The sequence below is a fragment of the Thunnus albacares genome, chromosome 23, assembly GCF_914725855.1.
Source record: "Thunnus albacares chromosome 23, fThuAlb1.1, whole genome shotgun sequence".
NCBI lineage: Eukaryota > Metazoa > Chordata > Actinopteri > Scombriformes > Scombridae > Thunnus > Thunnus albacares.
The window spans coordinates 18,948,033-18,967,860 of NC_058128.1; the positions used below are offsets into that span (position 1 = coordinate 18,948,033).

General features: G+C 38.9%; 2 protein-coding genes across 6 annotated transcripts in view; both read left to right on the forward strand.

Moving 5' to 3' along the window:
* The first annotated feature begins 1,157 nt into the window (after positions 1–1,157).
* LOC122975462 (plexin-C1-like) lies at positions 1,158–11,708 on the forward strand. 2 transcript variants are annotated; one of them, XM_044343911.1, is made up of 16 exons: positions 1,158–2,282; positions 2,920–3,042; positions 4,388–4,522; positions 4,613–4,710; positions 4,784–4,889; positions 4,978–5,143; positions 5,626–5,728; positions 6,029–6,104; positions 7,045–7,086; positions 7,191–7,324; positions 7,956–8,135; positions 9,717–9,846; positions 10,185–10,367; positions 10,451–10,618; positions 10,911–11,010; positions 11,373–11,708. In XM_044343911.1, the coding sequence occupies exons 1-16, from the start codon at positions 1,269–1,271 to the stop codon at positions 11,417–11,419; spliced, it is 2,805 nt and encodes a 934-aa protein (XP_044199846.1). In that variant the 5' UTR covers positions 1,158–1,268; the 3' UTR covers positions 11,420–11,708. The 2 variants fall into 2 exon arrangements, with proteins under 2 accessions (XP_044199846.1, XP_044199847.1); XM_044343912.1 differs by having other exon boundaries at positions 9,717–9,825.
* Positions 11,709–12,457: 749 nt separating this feature from the next.
* plxnc1 (plexin C1) overlaps positions 12,458–19,828 on the forward strand; it is a 42,463-nt gene continuing 35,092 nt past the window's right edge. Inside the window, exons 1-8 of one of the 4 annotated variants that reach the window (XM_044343909.1) lie at positions 12,458–12,579; positions 14,616–14,997; positions 15,361–15,483; positions 18,178–18,312; positions 18,403–18,500; positions 18,574–18,679; positions 18,768–18,933; positions 19,522–19,624. In XM_044343909.1, the coding sequence (XP_044199844.1) occupies positions 12,560–12,579; positions 14,616–14,997; positions 15,361–15,483; positions 18,178–18,312; positions 18,403–18,500; positions 18,574–18,679; positions 18,768–18,933; positions 19,522–19,624 (1,133 nt within the window). In that variant the 5' untranslated portion in view covers positions 12,458–12,559. Of the gene's footprint in view, positions 12,580–13,901; positions 14,998–15,360; positions 15,484–18,177; positions 18,313–18,402; positions 18,501–18,573; positions 18,680–18,767; positions 18,934–19,521; positions 19,625–19,828 lie in introns of those variants that run through there. The other 3 variants (XM_044343910.1, XM_044343907.1, XM_044343908.1) reach the window with 3 other exon arrangements.

The following is a 19,828-nucleotide window of genomic DNA, read 5'->3' on the forward strand; positions in this document are numbered from 1 at the left end:
GATTCTTTTTAGATTTTAAATCAAAAGCCTTTTAGGGTTGTTGTGTGAGTTCTTGCCCCAAAATGTGGTTTAAATTCTCGTCAAATAATTTGTTAATTCTTGCTATTAATGCTTGCTCCTTAACACCTTGCTATATATTTACTTCAGGCTGTTCCAGCTCTTCTTTGAGCTGTCATATGCCATTATGATGTCCGACTTATTAAAATATTATATTAAAATAAAAAAACTAACCAGGCACAGTAGTGCATATGTATTCTGTTGAATTCAAGTACTAAACATGACTTTAGAAAATGCTCCTGTGTATCGTTCTGCAGTGCATGGTCACACGACGTATTTGGTCGTTTACTTATTAAGACTTTTACGATTTCAACAAACAATACACTTGCATTCACCCATTTCGTCAACGACACGTTTGCTTCATGCCAGCTTCTAGCAGGCCAGAAGAAAGAAATTCACAAAGCGGACACTAGATGTCACTCAGATATCAACAGATATCTGTAGTAGTTTAGTTCCAACCTGCAGAAGGGTCGAGATGATGGGGTCTCAAAATAAGGAGTCAGCGGACAGACCTGTTGACCATGAGATAGAAAAAAAAAAGTTTTTGGGGCATTATACAGTTTAGTCCTTTATGTCAGGATTCTCTTTCTAAAATCAGCTGTACGCAACGTTTTACACTACACAATATGTCCAAAGTCCCATCTATTGACGGACGTGGGGAAAGGACATCCTTCATTGTTTTTTCTCTGAGTTTTGTGTAATTGAAATAGAATCGCTGTCCAAAAGAGGAGGTTTTCACTGGCTGGATGGGCATCATATAGGCTATGACATGTAAACCATTTTCAGATACCCAGGGATCGTTCTCATATGTGGATTGACCATAGAGCAGCACAATCCGAACTGCCTGCTGCCTTATTGAGAATCAATATTTATTCATGTAGTAGATGAATTTGTCCGGGAGCGCACACATAGCCCATCACTGCATGTAGAGGCTCCTGTATAGGCTTTGTTTGAAAACGTACAACAAGGAGGACAAATGCAGCCAAGTGAAAGCAGCAATGCTTCAAAATCATTATATCTATCTAATCTATCTAATTAAAATGTCTGATAGTTTTCGGTTTCGCTGGGCGCTCCCTCCCACTTTGAGCACTTCTCTCCTCAACATGCGCGCACTGCGCTTTTACGCACGACTCCAGTGACACTGTGGCGGAGTGCAGAGCGACTTGCAGACCGTCAAAGTATGAGCGTTTTGCTGCCACTGCTGCAAGAAGATGATCCTGCTGTCTGGTCTGATTATTATTCTCTTGGAAAAACCAGGTCGGTGCCTGGAGGAGGATGGAGATTTTATTTTTGATGGAGATGTCCGCCACTTCGCCGTGGCCAAAAACACCGTTTACGTCGCCACTGACGAGAAGCTGTACCAGCTGAACCACGACCTGACTCTGGTCCAGAGTCTGACCCAGAGAGGAATCTTGAAGGGAGATAAAGGGGCGGATGATCAGCACTTTTACCGGGTTTCTGAGAGGGATGAGTGGAACGCAACTTTTAGTGTCAACGTATTATTGCCGTTTGATGACAATGGCACTCTGATCACCTGCGGTGTGACCGACAACGGATGCGGCTACTGCGAGCTGCTGGACCTGTCAGACATCTCTAAGGTGCTGTACAGTGAACACGTCCTTGTGGGATCCGTGAAGCGCAGCAGCGCGTCCGTCACATTCCTGGTGGATGTGAAGAGATCAAGTCCTGAGACTTATATTCTGTCCGCCTTACAGCAAGACAAATCCACAACGATCAGCTGCTCCCTTCGTTCAGAGGCAGTGTATCTTCATAATACAAATAACAAGCAGACAGGAGGCATATTTTCCTATAATTCCGACTCCTCTACCCCTCTGTTCAGAACTAAAAGTTTCACTGAGTTTGTGGACGGATTTCAGATCAGTTCAATCATCTATCTTTTCTCCAACGTGCCTCAAGACGCAGAAGGCAGCAAAGTTCGTCTCATTTGGCTCGAAGTTAAAACGAACAAGGTCCAGACGGTGAAGTCACTGCGGGGTGCATCTCTCCATATCTCTGATAGTGGAGATAAAGGCAGCAGACTTCTGGCCTCCTCGGTGGTCCCGGGCGGGCTACCGGTGCTCTGGAGCGGCGTGTTCAGTGTGGACGGAGGACAAACCAACACCGAGCTGGTCATGTTTGACATCAGTCCGGATCTCACCCTGAGAACCGATGAGGATCCAGATTTCTACAGTGTTAATAAACTTGGCAACGACAGAAACGTTAAGGTTGGTCGCTGTATTGCAAAAAAAGTTTTCACCTGTTTGCATTGAACCTCTAAGACATACGTTAAGCATTAGAGGACAGACATTATAAACTTGGCAACAACAGAAACGTTAAAGTTGGTCGCTGTTTTGGAGGAAAAAAAGTTGTTTCACCTGTTTCAATTGAATCTCTAAGACATCAGTTAAACATTAGAGGAAGACACGAGTCCAATAGGATAGTCTGTAGACCAGTGTCAACATAATGAAAAAAGTTAATCTGGAATTTGACACACGTTAATATATTAGTAAAATAATCCATTTAATACAATAAAATAATTAAACAGTCACAGGAATCATTCTCCTGAATAACACGTATTTTACTTAAGTATGATTTTGAAGAAGCCTTTTACAGAATTTTGTTTCATTATGATATTTCTATTTTTACTTAAGTAAAGGATCTGAATAAGATTTAGCCTATAACACTATCAAAGCGCACACAGTAATTCTCATTGGTTTTATGTCTGAAAACAGTTGATGGGTCAAGTAATTTAAAGCTTTAAAAGTACTGACACTTGTTGTTTGCAACGTGAAAGCTCAACAGATCAGACATCTACAAATACCTGTTGGATTCATAACTGATACCAGTGTTTGTGTTTCTCAGCCAAAGACCCTGAAGCCAAAGAAGGTGCTCCTCAGACAGAACTACATGACCTCTGTGCTGGCAGTGAGACACAAGAGCTGGATGGTTTTCTTCGTTGGGACGGGAGATGGGCAGCTCATTAAGGTGTGTATTAACAGTGATATGCAGTCTATCCATTATTGAAACACTTTTACTATTGAGAGAAATGACTAATGATCAACAATTCAACAACACAGATGATGATCCTATTTTGTTCTACATACTGGTGTCAGAATAGGGGGGGCAACGAGACTTTTTGTCCTCACTTTTTCGTCTCCCAGAACTCAAATTTTTCATGAGACCCAAATCCTCTTCCGTATAATCAGAACACAGAGGACCGCGGCTGCCAGTTCAGACAAGTTTAAATAATTTGATCACCAAATGCAACATCAGCAAGCAGCACACGGACAGTTTGGTATTTTCCTGACCTTGAAATTTGCTTTGTGGTGCCAAGTGCTGCATAAACGGCGAACTGCCGGGATGAGACGCGCAAAGAAGCAGCGCAAAGCGATTTGTTGATGGTTTTATGGAAACTGGGTCTCAGACATCAGAACCACGTCTGTTTCTGGAGCAAAGTCACTCCGCTGTCACTTTGGTGATTTTATCAACAAGTGAAAACTAAATACTTGCTGTTAATGTGCTACAATAACGGATTAATGCTTGAAATATACATAATACTTTTCAATTAAACACCCAGAAAACAGAAAATAACGTGTAATGTGTTTAAAGCATCGGCATTGATCTATAAATGAATGAGGGTTCTTCTTCTTCTTACAGCATCTGCTGTCCACAGCTGCTTTATACTGAATGAAAAGCTTCTCCTTCAGTTCATTAAGTCCCTGCAGCAACTGAAGGCAGCAGGACTGATATGTTGTTAAATTCGCAGCCGCTGAGAAGTGCCGCGCCAGAGCGCAGTGCCGTTACGCACGGCCTGAACTGTGTTTACCTTCATTAAATCGGCCGAAAACGACACCAGGCTTAATCATACACTCCTCTACACACACCAAAAAAACTTGATATTCCGCGTCTTCAGACGTCGGGTTAGCAGGGCTAACCCGCTAACCCGCAGGATGGAATACATTCAGCATACACATGGACAGCAGAGTTGTGAATTATGATATAATAGTGGTGTGAGAAGAAGCTTTTATGTTTTTTTATATCGCTGTTCAACGCTGCAGGGGATGTGTGTTTGATTATCAAAATAAAAATTGTAGATTTAGAGTATCACTTAAATGCTGGTTGTCATAGTTTGTGGTTTGACCTCTACGAGTTGCCAAACCATATATGTTCCAAGATATGCAACACTACATCTATGGAGTCACCACCTGATTTTAGGTGAGGCAGGAAATGTTGCATCATCCACACTTCCTGTACAGATCTTGTTAGATGTACATTCTGTTTGTAGCTCAGTCTCTCAGAAACATAACCAAAGCTACATTCTTGCTGTCAGCTTGCTGTGGACAACAACTATCACACCACCTGTCCCAGGGTGCTCTACAGGTCCAATGATGACCGCAAAGTGTTTCCCAAAATACATCTGGATAAAGTGGATCATAAACATGTTTATATGGCATTTCAAAACCAGGTAGGTTTACTGTACATGTGTACTGTGGTGTAATGCCTTATGTTAAGCCATATTGTCACAATGTTGCTGAATGTTTGTGTTTTGTTGTAGATGAAGCGTGTACCTGTGTCAAAGTGCAGCACATACAAAACTCTGCAGGAATGTTGGTCTGCACAGGATCCACACTGTGTCTGGTGTGGCTCTAACAGGTCAGACACACATCTGCAGATGACATCTTCAAATAGTTATGAACTCTGTAATAATTTAATTTTCTCTTCCTAGTTGCACATTTGAAGATGAATGCCCAGATTCAGACTGGTTATCCATTCCTGATGATTACCAGCAGAGAATGGTTTCCTACAATGTTGTAAAGGACGGCACTGAGCAGGTACAGATCATGTTCAAGCTTTTATTTATAATAAGTTCATATTGTCATTTGTTTCTCTTTTAAACAATCACATCCTGACCTTTCTCAGATCACACTAAACATCCAGACACACGTGACTGTGGGTCAGAAGGCGACGTCTAATTTCGCCTGTCAAATCTCTGCAAGTTCCAATGAGTTTTGTAGCAGGGGAGGCCCTCCCCCACAGTTCCCACAATGCACCTGCATCCTCTCAAATAGTGTGCTTCCTGCTGAAGGTCAGTGACTTTTAAGTATAATATAAACAAAATAATACATGTAATATAATATGTCCATTTAATTCTGTAGCTGGAAGAAGTGGATAATATCAATAAAATCTCCTATTGTAATATATACATTATATTATAGTGATATAAAAACTGTGATAGTTTTTTTTTTAATAGTTATTGAGAGAGAGTATTTAACTTGATAAAATCTGTGTTTTGACTAATCCAGAATGAAAAACCTGACAACCATAAATTCAATAAATTAATTCAATGGTGCAAAAAAAGCAGCCCCACTCATTGATTTGCATCATAACCCAAAAAAGCACAAGACAGCTATAGATATTAAATTTAGAGCTGACTTGAAGAGAGGAAAAATCTCTGCTAGTTCACAAATTTGTGTTGTTTCACAATATGGTTTTACACATATAAACTTTGCTGAAAACTATTGCTGAAAACTACGACTAGTTTTTTGTTGTAATGTTTTGAAATAACAGGCCTGGCTGTCACAGTAAAGATTAGACTTGGGACGAATCAGTGGTCAGAACAACTGAAGCTAATGAAGTGCTCTGACATCAGAGGACCACCTACCTCTGTCTTGTAAGTTCACAAACATTTTCAAGAAATCAAAGACATTTAATGTGGACAAATAATACCTAATAATATAACTAACAGAAGATAGAGCTGAAAAAACTTATACTAATATGTGTTTGTACATACACACAACACATAATCATAATCATTAGACAAAAGCCATTTTTCCTGGTTGTGTTTCATCATCAGGAAGAGTATATTACTATCTCATGGTCTTGTGTTGTATCAAGTCATCATGGTTCATACTAGAGTGTTACATTGGTGTTGATCTCAATGGAGGTGGTAACATTTGTTTTCTCTATTCAGGTGTCAGCAGTGTATCGATGTCGGATGTGTCTGGAGCCAAAATGGCTGTTCCTGGGCAACTGCAGGAGTAAAGAATGTAAGAATACATGTATTCATCCTCTATACAAAGGCTTTTCCAGACATTATATATGTTCTACATGTATGTTACATTTCCATGTGCTACATTTGAGCATCAGTATATCACCACATTCATCTTGAGACATCTGTAAATTTGAAGATTATGAGTGATACTGATTAGATACCACTTCCTTAATATGCAGATATTTGTTTTTATTACCAGACAGAGAGATTGGCAGATGCCACATCATTTTACTTAATCCACTGTCCGCAATGTTTGAGTACATATTCATTATTCATCCACTGAATATATTGTTCAACAGACTGTCAGCTCGACTGTAATTCATGTTAGCTTCCTGTATACTGGAAACAAACAGAAACCATCACCAATAAGTTTATAGACAGAAGATTAGTTAGTTCAGTTATCATTTTCATAGTCAACCAACATTGTATTCTTAAAATATCAAATATTTATATGTTACATTATATGCTGCCCATGGCTTTGCTAATGCAAAGATTTACTTATTCTGTATAGATATCGTTGTTTAGCCTAGCCTAACATAGCCTAATGGCCTAGCGTAGAACAAAGGGGTAACAGGATGGCAACTTCACTTTGAGGATGTCTCATTTTAGCTACTTCTACATGTGTTAATCATACACATAAAACATGTGAATAAGACAGAATAGGAGTTTGACAAAGGTAGAAGAGCTGTTTCCCTCATTTCAAGTGTTTGCATCAAACTAACATGAGCTTAAACATACTACACATACATACTACACTCAGAGATTCAACTGATATCTCATCTCTTGGTACGACAGCAAATTAGTAAATTCCCCAAGATGTCCTTAATTCAACATTTTGGAAATAAATAGTTACATTTCTAAAGTTCAAATAGTACCTGAACCAGTACAGTGAATGTTAAACCTGCTGAATTTCTTCCTCTTACTTCCTTCTGCAGTACAGTGTTTGCCAAATGGTGGAGTCAGGAATGAACTTTTCTGTGAGTCTGAACTCTCTGAACATCACCCTCATTAACATTTTCTGAGGTTAAAGACATGACAAGGAGATAACACATTACAAACATTGTGCTTGTTTTACCACCAGAAGCCAGAGATCTCCTCCATCACTCCCAGTGTTGTGTCTTTCTACGGCAGAAACCACGCAGTGTTGTCAGGTCATAACCTCAGTGACGTGACCAGAGTGAGGATCCAGGCAGACATGGACTGCACTCCACGAGAGTGAGTCAGTTTAGAGGTTGAATTTATTTAGGTGTCTAAAATTAACGTTACTTGATAAATCACAGTTCAAAATGGCAGTTTCACCCACATTAATCATTAATATATTGTGCCTGAGTGACTGTCTAGGCAGTATTTATGAATGTGCAGGAGCTGGATTTGTGTTGTAAAACATGGTTCTGCTCCACACACAATGTACACAAAACCACATCCACTTATATTGTGATGTATACATGTTAATAACTCACAACTATAACTTCAGTTTGGTTATTAATTGTCAATAGAGCATATACTGATTTCGTCAGTCCGCAGTTTTTATCTTTAGCACAGTGTCACAGTCAAATTTGTGGCATTTCCCTATAAGGTAAAAACAGCCCTTTTACTTTTCAGCATCGTTGTTCAGACACATCCTCTGTCAACTCAAAACTAAAGCACAGTGTGCTTCTGCTTTAGAAGTTTTGGATCAATTTTGCATGTTTCCAATTATTATAGAACAATTAAAAGACTTCATAGACCTGCTTTTAAGCTGATTTTGCCATCTTTCTATCCTGACTGTATGTTAATGTTTTGTTGTTTGCTATATTAATGACATTCTCCATTTCTTTCTGTCTGTCATCCTGTGTTCTCTGGTCAGATCTCCTGTATGGAACAACACAGGTGTGAGTCTGACGTTCCACATTCCCAGTACTGATAGTAAAGGCGTGGTCAAAGTATGTGTTCTCCTCCCAGATGGCAGTTGCCATGGCAACTCTAAAATCACCTACAAGTCATTACCAGCCTGCACTGCCATTACACCAAACAGCAGCTGGATCAGGTATGAAAGGATTTATTAGTATTTTTATTATTATATTCCCAACACAAACATACAGACTTGATGGAAGAAGCTTTTCTGAGGATAAGACGAGACAGGTCAGATACAGTATTTCCTGCAGCTACGGCGCTGCAGAATACATTTCAAAACTATGATTAATATCAGATTTTCCTCCAAATTAAAGCTCAAAGTATAAACAGAACATCACAAACTGCTGATATAATTTATATTAGTGAAAGAGGATATGAGGAAGAATACTTTCTATGAATTTAGCATTTTGGCAATGTAATTAGCATGAACCTCTCTTCAGGTGATGTCTTTCCCACATTATTTTAAATGTGAAGTGTTTTGTGGGTTTTGTGCGTTTGGCACTCAGGTGTCATGTGCTGTCAGCTTAAAAATATTGAAACTATTAGAAAAGAAGTACTGAGCTGAATTGGAGGTTTTCAGTTCTCACACTGGAAAAAGAATGACTTCTCATGACGTCATTCAGACAAATTTAAAATGCCACATATAGCATGCTAATCTAATGAGTAGAATAGTGATTTTGAACAAACAAGACCAGACCATCATCACTGAGATCAGCTTCTGCAGCCCATTTCAAAGTGAAAGAGTCATTAGGTAAATGCTGGTTGATAGGATATGTCTAAATCATTGAAAAACACAATTATCTCCATATTATATATTTACTGTGATGATACCAAGTTATCATAACTAATTTGACACTTTTATTAGATATATTGAAATTACAAATGCTTCAGACAGCATTTCCAACACTAAAAACCTTCAAAGAGGTCAGTAAAACTTCCGTAGGCTATTTTGGGACGTATCCTTGGCGCTTTGTGACTGACTTCAATAGAAGTTGCTGAAACTGATTGAAGGAAACAATGTTAGTAACTGAGGAACAGTTACAAGTTGAGGGTCATCTGATGAGGAAAGAAAGCCACTTCCCAAAAGCAACGTCCTCCACCACAAGACTACTTCCCTCTTTAGTTGCAACAACTGAAAGTTCCATTTCTGCCTGTTGTTTCTGCCAAGCCACACCATTTTAAGACATTATACTCAAGCTACTTGGGAGCTTTATAACAATTCATGTACATATACGTAAAAATATGAATCATCCAAAAGTCATTGATTTCTCACCATTATATAATAATACAGAGGAAAAAGAATTTCCAATTTTATTCCTCTTAAGTTAATATTGTGGTTATTTTATGGTCTTCTTAGGCATTTACTCCAGTAAGAATCATTTTACAGTCTCCAACACAGTGACCAGAATGTCATTTCACTGCAAAACCCTGCATCACTGTATAACCCTGTATGTGACAAATAAAACCTTTGAACGGTGGTTTATCATCAATCATGGTTGTGATACCAATTCTGGCGGGAACTAGTGGAGATTAGACTTATACTCTTGGTTCCTTTTTATTTCAGTTAAAAATAATCAGGTCATATATAGGCAACCCGTATAAGATTTCTCAAGTTGCATCATATTAGGTTATCATGTTAAAAACAACTTTCTGTGGTATCATATGTGTATTAAAATGCCTTCCCTCCGCTTGGCTGCTACTCTCTGTCCTGTAGTGGACATAGGAAGATCCAAGTCACGGGATCCCTGCTAGAGTTTGTGGAAGGGGTCATACACAGCCACGCCCCGCAGGAAGTCAGGCTTCCTCAAAACAGAAACTCTCAGGTGGGTCCACAAGCATGCACAGTAAGTCATGCATTGCTGCATTACAGCACAATGTCACGTTATATCACAACATGCACCAAATTATAGTACATTTTGGACTGTATCATGTCAAATTATCCCGTCATGTTCTGTCATGTGTATGTATACTGTATGTAATGCTGCTTTATGTCATATAATAACATATTAATGTCATGTCATCTCTCTTGACATCACCTTCATGTCTTATATTTGTTACCATATGTTGTTGACATTGACTTATGTCACATTATGTCAATGTCACATTGATTGTATAATGTTACATAATGCTGACTCATTAGTTTACATAATGTCATATATATATTGCATTTTTTTTACTGCAGAATCTAACTTATGACACACCTGCAGCTGAAAATACTCAGGAGGTTTTTACCAGCGACGTATTTATGAAAGTTGCCAATGAAACTGTTACCTGCTCCACAAGCATCACCTACTATCCAGACCCCGAGTTTACTAGCTTCACATCCACAAGGACTGGGAACAATGAGCACATGATCAACATAGAGGTACAACATATTTCCAGCACACATGCACAAACATATGACGTCACTTCATAAAAGGCTAGCATTTGCCTCTGTTGTGCTTTTAGAAAACGGCAGACAAACTGAAGATGACTACGGCAGAGTTGTCAGTATGGGGCGTCCAGGAAGGAAAGCATTACTTCTGCAACATGAAAACCAAAGAAAACCATAACGAGATTGACGTTTTTATCTGTGAAATTCAAAGCACATCCAACACCAAGTTTCAACACTTGTTGGTAAGTCTTTCAAACAAACTGCAACAAGCTAAATATTACAATAAAGAATACAACCCAGACTTTATTGTGATTATAATTACTGAGGGTGGTTGGTCAAGGTAGCAGGAAATTAACGTATATCACAGCAAAGTCCTTAGAAGTATATTGATTTCAACATAATGGCTTTCAGATTGTGATGTTTCCTTTAAAATATTAATCATACATAGAGGAAACATTTTTTGACCCACTGCTCTGATGAGACTTCCTGCTGTAAAATTCATTTTTTAAATGCAGTGCCATCACTGTTTTCCAGATAAAGTATGGAGACAAGACAGTAAGACTAGGACCTCCGTCTTCTTCACATCAGGTGCTTCTGACGCTGTGTCTCCTGCTGATACCCTGTATTATTGTTGGTAAGTACACTACAGAGGGTTGACTGAAAGGGTTGAATGATTTTGGTCCAGTCAGTGACATTAATCTCTGATAGATATGATGACGTCTGTTTGATAGCATTTATTGCTTCATTGCTATCATGAAATTTGGTACAGATATTCATACGTCCATCAGGATGAATAGTAATAACTTTGATGATCCATTATTATCTTTTCCTCTAGCGCCATCATCAGGTCACAGTAAAAAAAAATCAATCCTAAATCACTCTGCCTTCAAAAACCCAGTAAGGTCAAACAGACCTTCTTCATTTCATCACTGTTTTATGAATGAAATTCTATTTGTCTTTCTGCTTGTTTTGATTCAGCTTGTGTTTGTCTTTCAGTGTTGGTGATTATCTGCTGGTGGAAAAAGAAGCGTAGTGCAAGATGAACAAGCTCTGATCATCCAACATTTTGCAACTCCAACATCAACATGGACATATAATACGCCATGTTTATTCTTAGTCTTCATTGATACTCATTTCTCCACCACACTCTTTAGTCTCAAAATGTGTATGTAGAGGGAAGCAACATTAACTATGCAGTAAGTGTGGTATAGTATTGGGCTTTTACAGTATCCTGCAACCACTTTCTATGTTTTAATATTTAACTCAGGTATAGTTTCTATCTCAGAGGCCACTTGAAGAATTAAAATGTATTTGTTTTATTATGTTCAGAGACTTTTCTGTACATTTTGCCTTTATTGAGTAGAGCATATCAGAGAGCTTTCTGGCAATCATATGATCAACGTCTGAAGCCATGTTAATAATATTTTTGCTTGGAGTCTCCTTCCTGGAGTCTCTGCTGTTTGCTTGGTAACCTCCTGGTAGTTGCTGCAATTGGCCAATAAATAGTCCAACAAATAATAAAACCACAACTTATCTATTGTGCATCATCAACAAGTTTGTGTAGCTGTCATACTGGAGGTGACAAACCTCTGTGGTGTCCTGTTCTGCTATTGCTACCCTCAGTGAGATTTACACTCACCTGTAGAAGGTGTTGAGTTGAGTCCAACAGCTTCATCCAGCAGCAGACCAATCTTGCCGAAAACACTGTGGTGCAGAACTTCTGCCCCAGTTGAGCCATAAACATTGATGTGAGACACGTTGTTTCTGCAAAACAAATTATACATCTGTTAATTACAGACTCCATTCTCCAACACCGGCAAATATGATTTAGGCCTATAAAACATAAAACACACTCAAGTTCGCTTTGCAATTAAACTGGAAAAAAGTTTATGAACACACGAATTTGGAATAATAATAATGAACAATATAGAAATTTCCACAAAAAAACACTAAACCTAAGAAGAATTAAAAAAAAAAAATTGACGACAGAAACATACGTGAAATAACAAGTGAAGAAATAAAAACTACGTCATAGATCAGAGAAATGTCGACCGCTCGAGGCTAGTAAACACCTTCCTCTCGTTAGCTAAACTAATTAACAAAAATGGAAAACGGAACATCAAACTACGACAAGAAAACAACAAGACTTCGCCTACATTAACTAGGAAATACATACTTTAACCATGAGAACTCACAAAATGGAGTAAGTAGAACATTAGCTGGATTTTTCCCATTGAAGAAAATAAGTCACAATGTTACTAATTGTTTTACAGTTAGCCTTTTTGTTTAAAAAAGTATAGACATAGAAATACATTTAGCTAACGTGCACACAGTAGCCTAAATGTTTCAATGCATAATCATTTATATTGTGACGATGTAATATTATTTTTCTTTCAATTATTTTCCTTTTTGTACTTTTTCTCTTCTCTATAATCAGTCAGGACTTTCTCTTCACACTCGGTTTGACCGTTTTTTCTTCACTACTCCTTTTGTCAGGTTTACAATGAAAATAGCTGAAACACCTAGAAGCCATATATCACACCTACACATGAAAAATTAATGTTACTGTTTATGAAGAAGTTGCTTTCTGCAATCATTCATTTGTCTCTTATCATTAATATAAAGGTGATATAAGGCAGTCTCATTCATATGAGTCAGTACAACTATTCTGAACTGGAGATGGGAAACGCTGCTGCTTTCATTTATTTTAAGACATATTTAATCACATTAAAATACCAAGTTATCTGTTAAAATACCAAATGGACTCCATGCGCCGATCGTCACTGTCAGTACAGTAGCCTACATGATTTCAACAAATAATACATTTGCATCCACCTGTTTCGTTAACAACGTATTTGCTGCATTCCAGCATCAACTAGAAGAAAGAAATTCACAAAGCGGACACTAGATGTCACTCAGATATCAACAGATATCTGTAGTAGTTTAGTTCCAACCTGCAGAAGGGTCGAGATGATGGGGACTCAAAATAAGGTGTCAGCGGACAGACCTGTTGGCCATGAGATAGAAAAAAAGTTTTAGGGCATTATACAGTTTAGTCCTTCATGTCAGGATTCCGTCTCTAAAATCAGCTGGACGAGACATTTTACACCAGACAATGTGTCCAAAGTCCCATCTGTTGAGGGACGTGGGGAAAGGGCCTTCACTGTTTTCCCCTGTTTTGTGTAATTGTAACAGAATCGCTGTTCAAAACGAGGCGTTTTCAAGGACTAGCTGGAGGGCATCATATAGGCTATGACATGCAAACCATTGTCAGATACTCAGGGATCGTTCTCATATGTGGATTGGTCATAGAGCAGCACAATCCGAACTGCCTGCTGCCTTACTGAGAATCAATATTTATTCACGATGTATAGACTTTGTTTGAAAACGTACAACAAGAAGGACAAATGCTGCAAAATCATTATATCTCAGAATGAAAATGTCTGATAGTTTTCGGTTTCGCTGGGCGCTCCCTCCCACTTTGAGCACTTCTCTCTTCAACAGGCGCGCACTGCGCTTTTACGCACGGCTCTAGTGACACTGTGGCGGAGTGCAGAGCGACTTGCAGACCGTCAAAGTATGAGCGTTTTGCTGCCACTGCTGCAAGAAGATGATCCTGCTGCCTGGTCTGATTTTTATTCTCTTGGGAAAACCAGGTCGGTGCCTGAAGGAGGATGGAGATTTTATTTTTGATGGAGATGTCCGCCACTTCGCCGTGTCCACCAACACCGTTTACGTCGCCACTGACGAGAAGCTGTACCAGCTGAACCACGACCTGACTCTGGTCCAGAGTCTGACCCAGAGAGGAATCTTGAAGGGAGGTAAAAGGGCGGATGATCAGCGCTTTTACCGGGTTTCCGAGAGGGATGAGTGGAACGCAACTTTTAGTGTCAACGTATTATTGCCGTTTGATGACAATGGCACTCTGATCACCTGCGGTGTGACCGACAACGGGTGCGGCTACTGCGAGCTGCTGGACCTGTCAGACATCTCTAAGGTGCTGTACAGTGAACACGTCCTTGTGGGACCCGTGAAGCGCAGCAGCGCGTCCGTCACATTCCTGGTGGATGTGAAGAGATCAAGTCCTGAGACTTATATTCTGTCCGCCTTACAGCAAGACAAATCCACAACGACCGGCTTCTCCCTTCATTCAGAGGCAGTGTATCTTTATAATACCAATAACAAGCAGACAGGAGGCATATTTACCTATATTTCCGACTTCTCTACCCCTCTGTTCAGAACTAAAGGTGTCGCGGAGTTTGTGGACGGATTTCAGATCAGTTCAATCATCTATCTTTTCTCCAACGTGCCTCAAGACGCAGGAGGCAGCAAAGTTCGTCTCATTTGGCTCGAAGTTAAAACGAACAAGGTCCAGACGATGAGGTCACTGCGGGGTGCGTCTCTCCATATCTCTGATAGTGGAGATAAAGACAGCAGACTTCTGGCCTCCTCGGTGGTCCCGGGCGGGCTACCGGTGCTCTGGAGCGGCGTGTTCAGTGTGGACGGAGGACAAACCAACACCGAGCTGGTCATGTTTGACATCAGTCCGGATCTCACCCTGAGAACCGATGAGGATCCAGATTTCTGCAACGCTGTTAATTGTGACAACAGAAACTTTAAGGTTGGTCGCTGTATTGCAAAAAAGTTTCACCTGCTTGCATTGAACCTCTAAGACGTACTTTAAGCATTAGAGGACAGACATTACCACATGTAAACTAACATAAATTAATAATAAAACATGGAGACAAACAGTAATTTCAAGGTGCAGCCATATCAGCCGCTGAAATCTTATCCGAGGAACTAAACCTTGCTGACTGAGGCTTAACCTATTACACAATCAAAGTCCGAAAACAATTGACAGGTGGAGTAATTTGATGCTTTAATTGTTTTGATGTTTGTTGTTTCCAGCCTGAAAGCTCAACAGATCAGACATCCACAAATACCTGTTGGATTCATAACTGATACCAGTGTTTGTGTTTCTCAGCCAAAGAACCTGAAGCCAAAGAAGGTGCTCCTCAGACAGAACTACATGACCTCTGTGCTGGCAGTGAGACACAAGAGCTGGATGGTTTTCTTCGTTGGGACGGGAGATGGGCAGCTCATTAAGGTGTGTATTAACAGTGATATGCAGTCTATCCATTATTGAAACACTTTTATTATTGAGAGAAATGACTAATGATCAACAATTCAACAACACAGATGATGATCCTATTTTGTTCTACATACTGGTGTCAGAATAGGGGGGCAACGAGACTTTTTGTCCTCACTTTTTCGTCTCCCAGAACTCAAATTTTTCATGAGACCCAAATCCTCTTCCGTATAATCAGAACACAGAGGACCGCGGCTGCCAGTTCAGACAAGTTTAAATAATTTGATCACCAAATGCAACATCAGCAAGCAGCACACGGACAGTTTGGTATTTTCCTGACCTTGAAATTTGCTTTGTGGTGCCAAGTGCTGCATAAACGGCGAACTGCCGGGAGGAGACGCGCAAAGAAGCAGCGCAAAGCGATTTGTTGATGTTTTTATGGAAACTGGGTCTCAGACATCAGAACCACGTCTGTTTCTGGAGCAAAGTCACTCCGCTGCCACTTTGGTGATTTTATCAGCAAGTGAAAACTAAATACTTGCTGTTAATGTGCTACAATAACGGATTAATGCTTGAAATATACATAATACTTTTCAAATAAAACACACAGAAAACAGAAAATACCGTTTAATGTGTTTAAAGCATCGGCATTGATCTATAAATGAATGAGGGTTCTTCTCCTTCTTACAGCATCTGCTGTCCACAGCTGCTTTACACTGAATGAAAAGCTTCCCCTTCAGTTCATTAAGTTCCTGCAGCAACTGAAGGCAGCAGGACTGATATGTTGTTAAATCCGCATGAACACCATTCTTCAAAAAGATATTCCCTCATTTTGATGTTTGTGGCGGAGAGCGCTGTTTAACATGTCAGTCCTGAATCTCCCATAGGTGTTCAGTCGGTCGCTCTGCTTATGTCCGCAGCCGCTGAGAAGTGCCGCGTCAGAGCGCAGTGCCGTTACGCACGGCCTGAACTGTGTTTACCTTCATTAAATCGGCCGAAAACGACACAAGGCTTCTGAGGAATAATCATACACACCTCTACACACACCAAAATAACTCGATATTCTGCGTCTTTAAACGTCGGGTTAGCAGGGCTCATCATAGCCTCTTTTACAACTTTCTTTTTAGCAAAAGTGGCGTCTCATGTTTTATTCTTGAAACACGCTATTATGTGACATTAATTACTAAATTATGTGACCATTACGAAGTGAGATACATTAGAGTTATGGCTGAAATAGCGTCGATCAGATCATAACTAAACTCATTCCGGCGCCGCTGGTTCTACGTATTAACCTGTAAAAATCTTAAATAAAGTAACTTTAAGTCACAGTGAGGAGAAAAGGTGATGTTTTCACCAGCTAACGACTCTTGTTACATTATGCACGTGATGTAAGATGCTGAAATGCTTCTGGTACATAATGTAATTTTGACCTCAAGCCAATCACTACTTTATAAGTGCAGGAGACGTTTTCAGTTTGAATTTTCAGTTTGAAAGTCAAACTCAAATCTTCAAATATAATTGCATCACTCCTTTCTTTATTTTCTCTGTAACTTCGACATCACATCATCGATCTGCCTTCTTTCCATCACCTTGATGAAATCATTAATATTCTGCAGAGCTTCTTTATACACGCTCACTCGCATGATTAAAGAGTTGAACATAAATGTGGAAAAGCGCCCAGTTTACTTTCACAAGTGTTAATAAAATCTCCATTTTTTGTGAAATTACATATATAATTGAGCAGGATATGGTAGGAAAAAAATTGCAAAAAACAATTCTAGAGGATCAGTCCATGTAGCTTTTTGTTGTTAAAGATCATGAACCAGATGGAAAACTGTTGGCTGTTCAGTGAAATAAAAGACTTACTGTGTCTACTAGTTAAACTTTTAAAATAAGCCATATTTGCATGTTCATTGACTCTTCAATGAGGGAGAAGGCAGAGATGTAATTTTAAGAAAGGAATTCAACACAAACTGAACCTTGTGTGTAAAAACCATATCAGACACATATTATAATTCAAAGCAACGTATTTTTACATATAACATATATTTTTTGATTTATTTATTTAACTTAATTTTATCAGACAAGACATTAAGAACAGTTTCTTATTTACAATGACAGCCTGTATATGTCTCTATATGTCTCAAGGGAGTCTTTAAATATTTGTTTTATCATCCAGTTTGAAGTTTACACATTCCAATTAAAGTAGGGTGTTCAGCCACATTTTGTTGAAGCAATTGCTGATGGAATACACTCAGCATACAAATGGACAGTAGAGAAGTGAAATATGATATAGTAGTGGTGTGAGATGAAGCTTTTATGTTTAGTTTCCAAATGTGAAAGTGTGTCACCTTTACTTGTCACCATATACAGCCTGGCCTGAACTGCTTTCCTCATGATGAAGAAAATTGAAATTTTATATCGCTGTTCAGGCCTGCAGGGGATGTGTGTTTGATTATCAAAATAAAGATTGTAGATTTAGAGTATCACTTAAATGCTGCTTGTCATAGTTAGTGGTTTGACCTCTAAGAGTTGCCAAATCATAGATGTTCCAAGATATGCAACACTACATTTATGGAGTCACCACAGGGTTTTAGGTGATGCAGGAAATGTTGCATCATCCACACTTCCTGTACAGATCTTGTTAGATGTACATTCTGTTTGTAGCTCAGTCTCTCAGAAACATAACCAAAGCTACATTCTTGTTGTCAGCTTGCTGTGGACAACAACTATCACACCACCTGTCCCAGGGTGCTCTACAGGTCCAATGATGACCGCAAAGTGTTTCCCAAAATACATCTGGATAAAGTGGATCATAAACATGTTTATATGGCATTTCAAAACCAGGTAGGTTTACTGTACATGTGTACTGTGGTGTAATGCCTTATGTTAAGTCATATTGTCACAATGTTGCTGAATGTTTGTGTTTTGTTGTAGATGAAGCGTGTACCTGTGTCAAAGTGCAGCACATACAAAACTCTGCAGGAATGTTGGTCTGCACAGGATCCACACTGTGTCTGGTGTGGCTCTAACAGGTCAGACACACATCTGCAGATGACATCTTCAAACAGTTATGAACTCTGTAATAATATTATTTTCTCTTCCTAGTTGCACATTTGAAGATGAATGCCCAGATTCAGACTGGTTATCCGTTCCTGATGATTACCAGCAGAAAATGGTTTCCTATAATGTTGTAAAGGACGGCACTGAGCAGGTACAGATCATGTTCAAGCTTTTATTTATAATAAGTTCTTATTGTCATTTGTTTCTCTTTTAAACAATCACATCCTGACCTTTCTCAGATCACACTAAACATCCAGACACACGTGACTGTGGGTCAGAAGGCGACGTCTAATTTCGCCTGTCAAATCTCTGCAAGTTCCAATGAGTTTTGTAGCAGGGGAGGCCCTCTCCCACAGTTCCCACAATGCACCTGCATCCTCTCAAATAGTGCGCTTCCTGCTGAAGGTCAGTGACTTTTAAGTATAATATAAACAGAATAATATATATAATATAATATGTCCATTTAATTGTGTGGCTTGCACCTTTACTACAAAGAGCACTGGGCTTTACTGCCTTAACTAAATTGATATTTGATTCTAGCTTCTTTTAATAAGAATATCTAGTGTAAATTAAAACAAACAAACTGATGAAGTGGATAATATAAAAAAAAAAATCTCCTATTGTAATATATACATGATATTATAGTGATATAAAAACTGTGATAGTTTTTTTTAAACTGTTATTGAGAGAGAGTATTTAACTTGATAAAATCTGTGTTTTGGCTAATCCAGGATGAAAAACCTGACAACCATAAATTCAATAAATTAATTCAATGGTGCAAAAAAAGCATCCCCACTCATTGATTTGCATCATTAGTCAAAAAAAAAGCACAAGACAGCTATAGATATTAAATTTAGAGCTGACTTGAAGAGATGAAAAAATCTCTGCTAGTTCACAAATTTGTGTTGTTTCACAATATGGTTTTATGCATATAAACACATGAATTGCTGAAAACTACGACTATTTTTTTGTTGTAATGTTTTGAAATAACAGGCCTGGCTGTCACAGTAAAGATTAGACTTGGGACGAATCAGTGGTCGGAACAACTGAAGCTAATGAAGTGCTCTGACATCAGAGGACCACCTACCTCTGTCTTGTAAGTTCACAAACATTTTCAAGAAATCAAAGATACTTAATGTGGACAAATAATACCTAATAATATAACTAACAGAAGATAGAGCTGAAAAAACATATACTAATATGTGTTTGTACATACACACAACACATAATCATAATCATTAGACAAAAGCCATTTTTCCTGGTTGTGTTTCATCATCAGGAAGAGTATATTACTATCTCA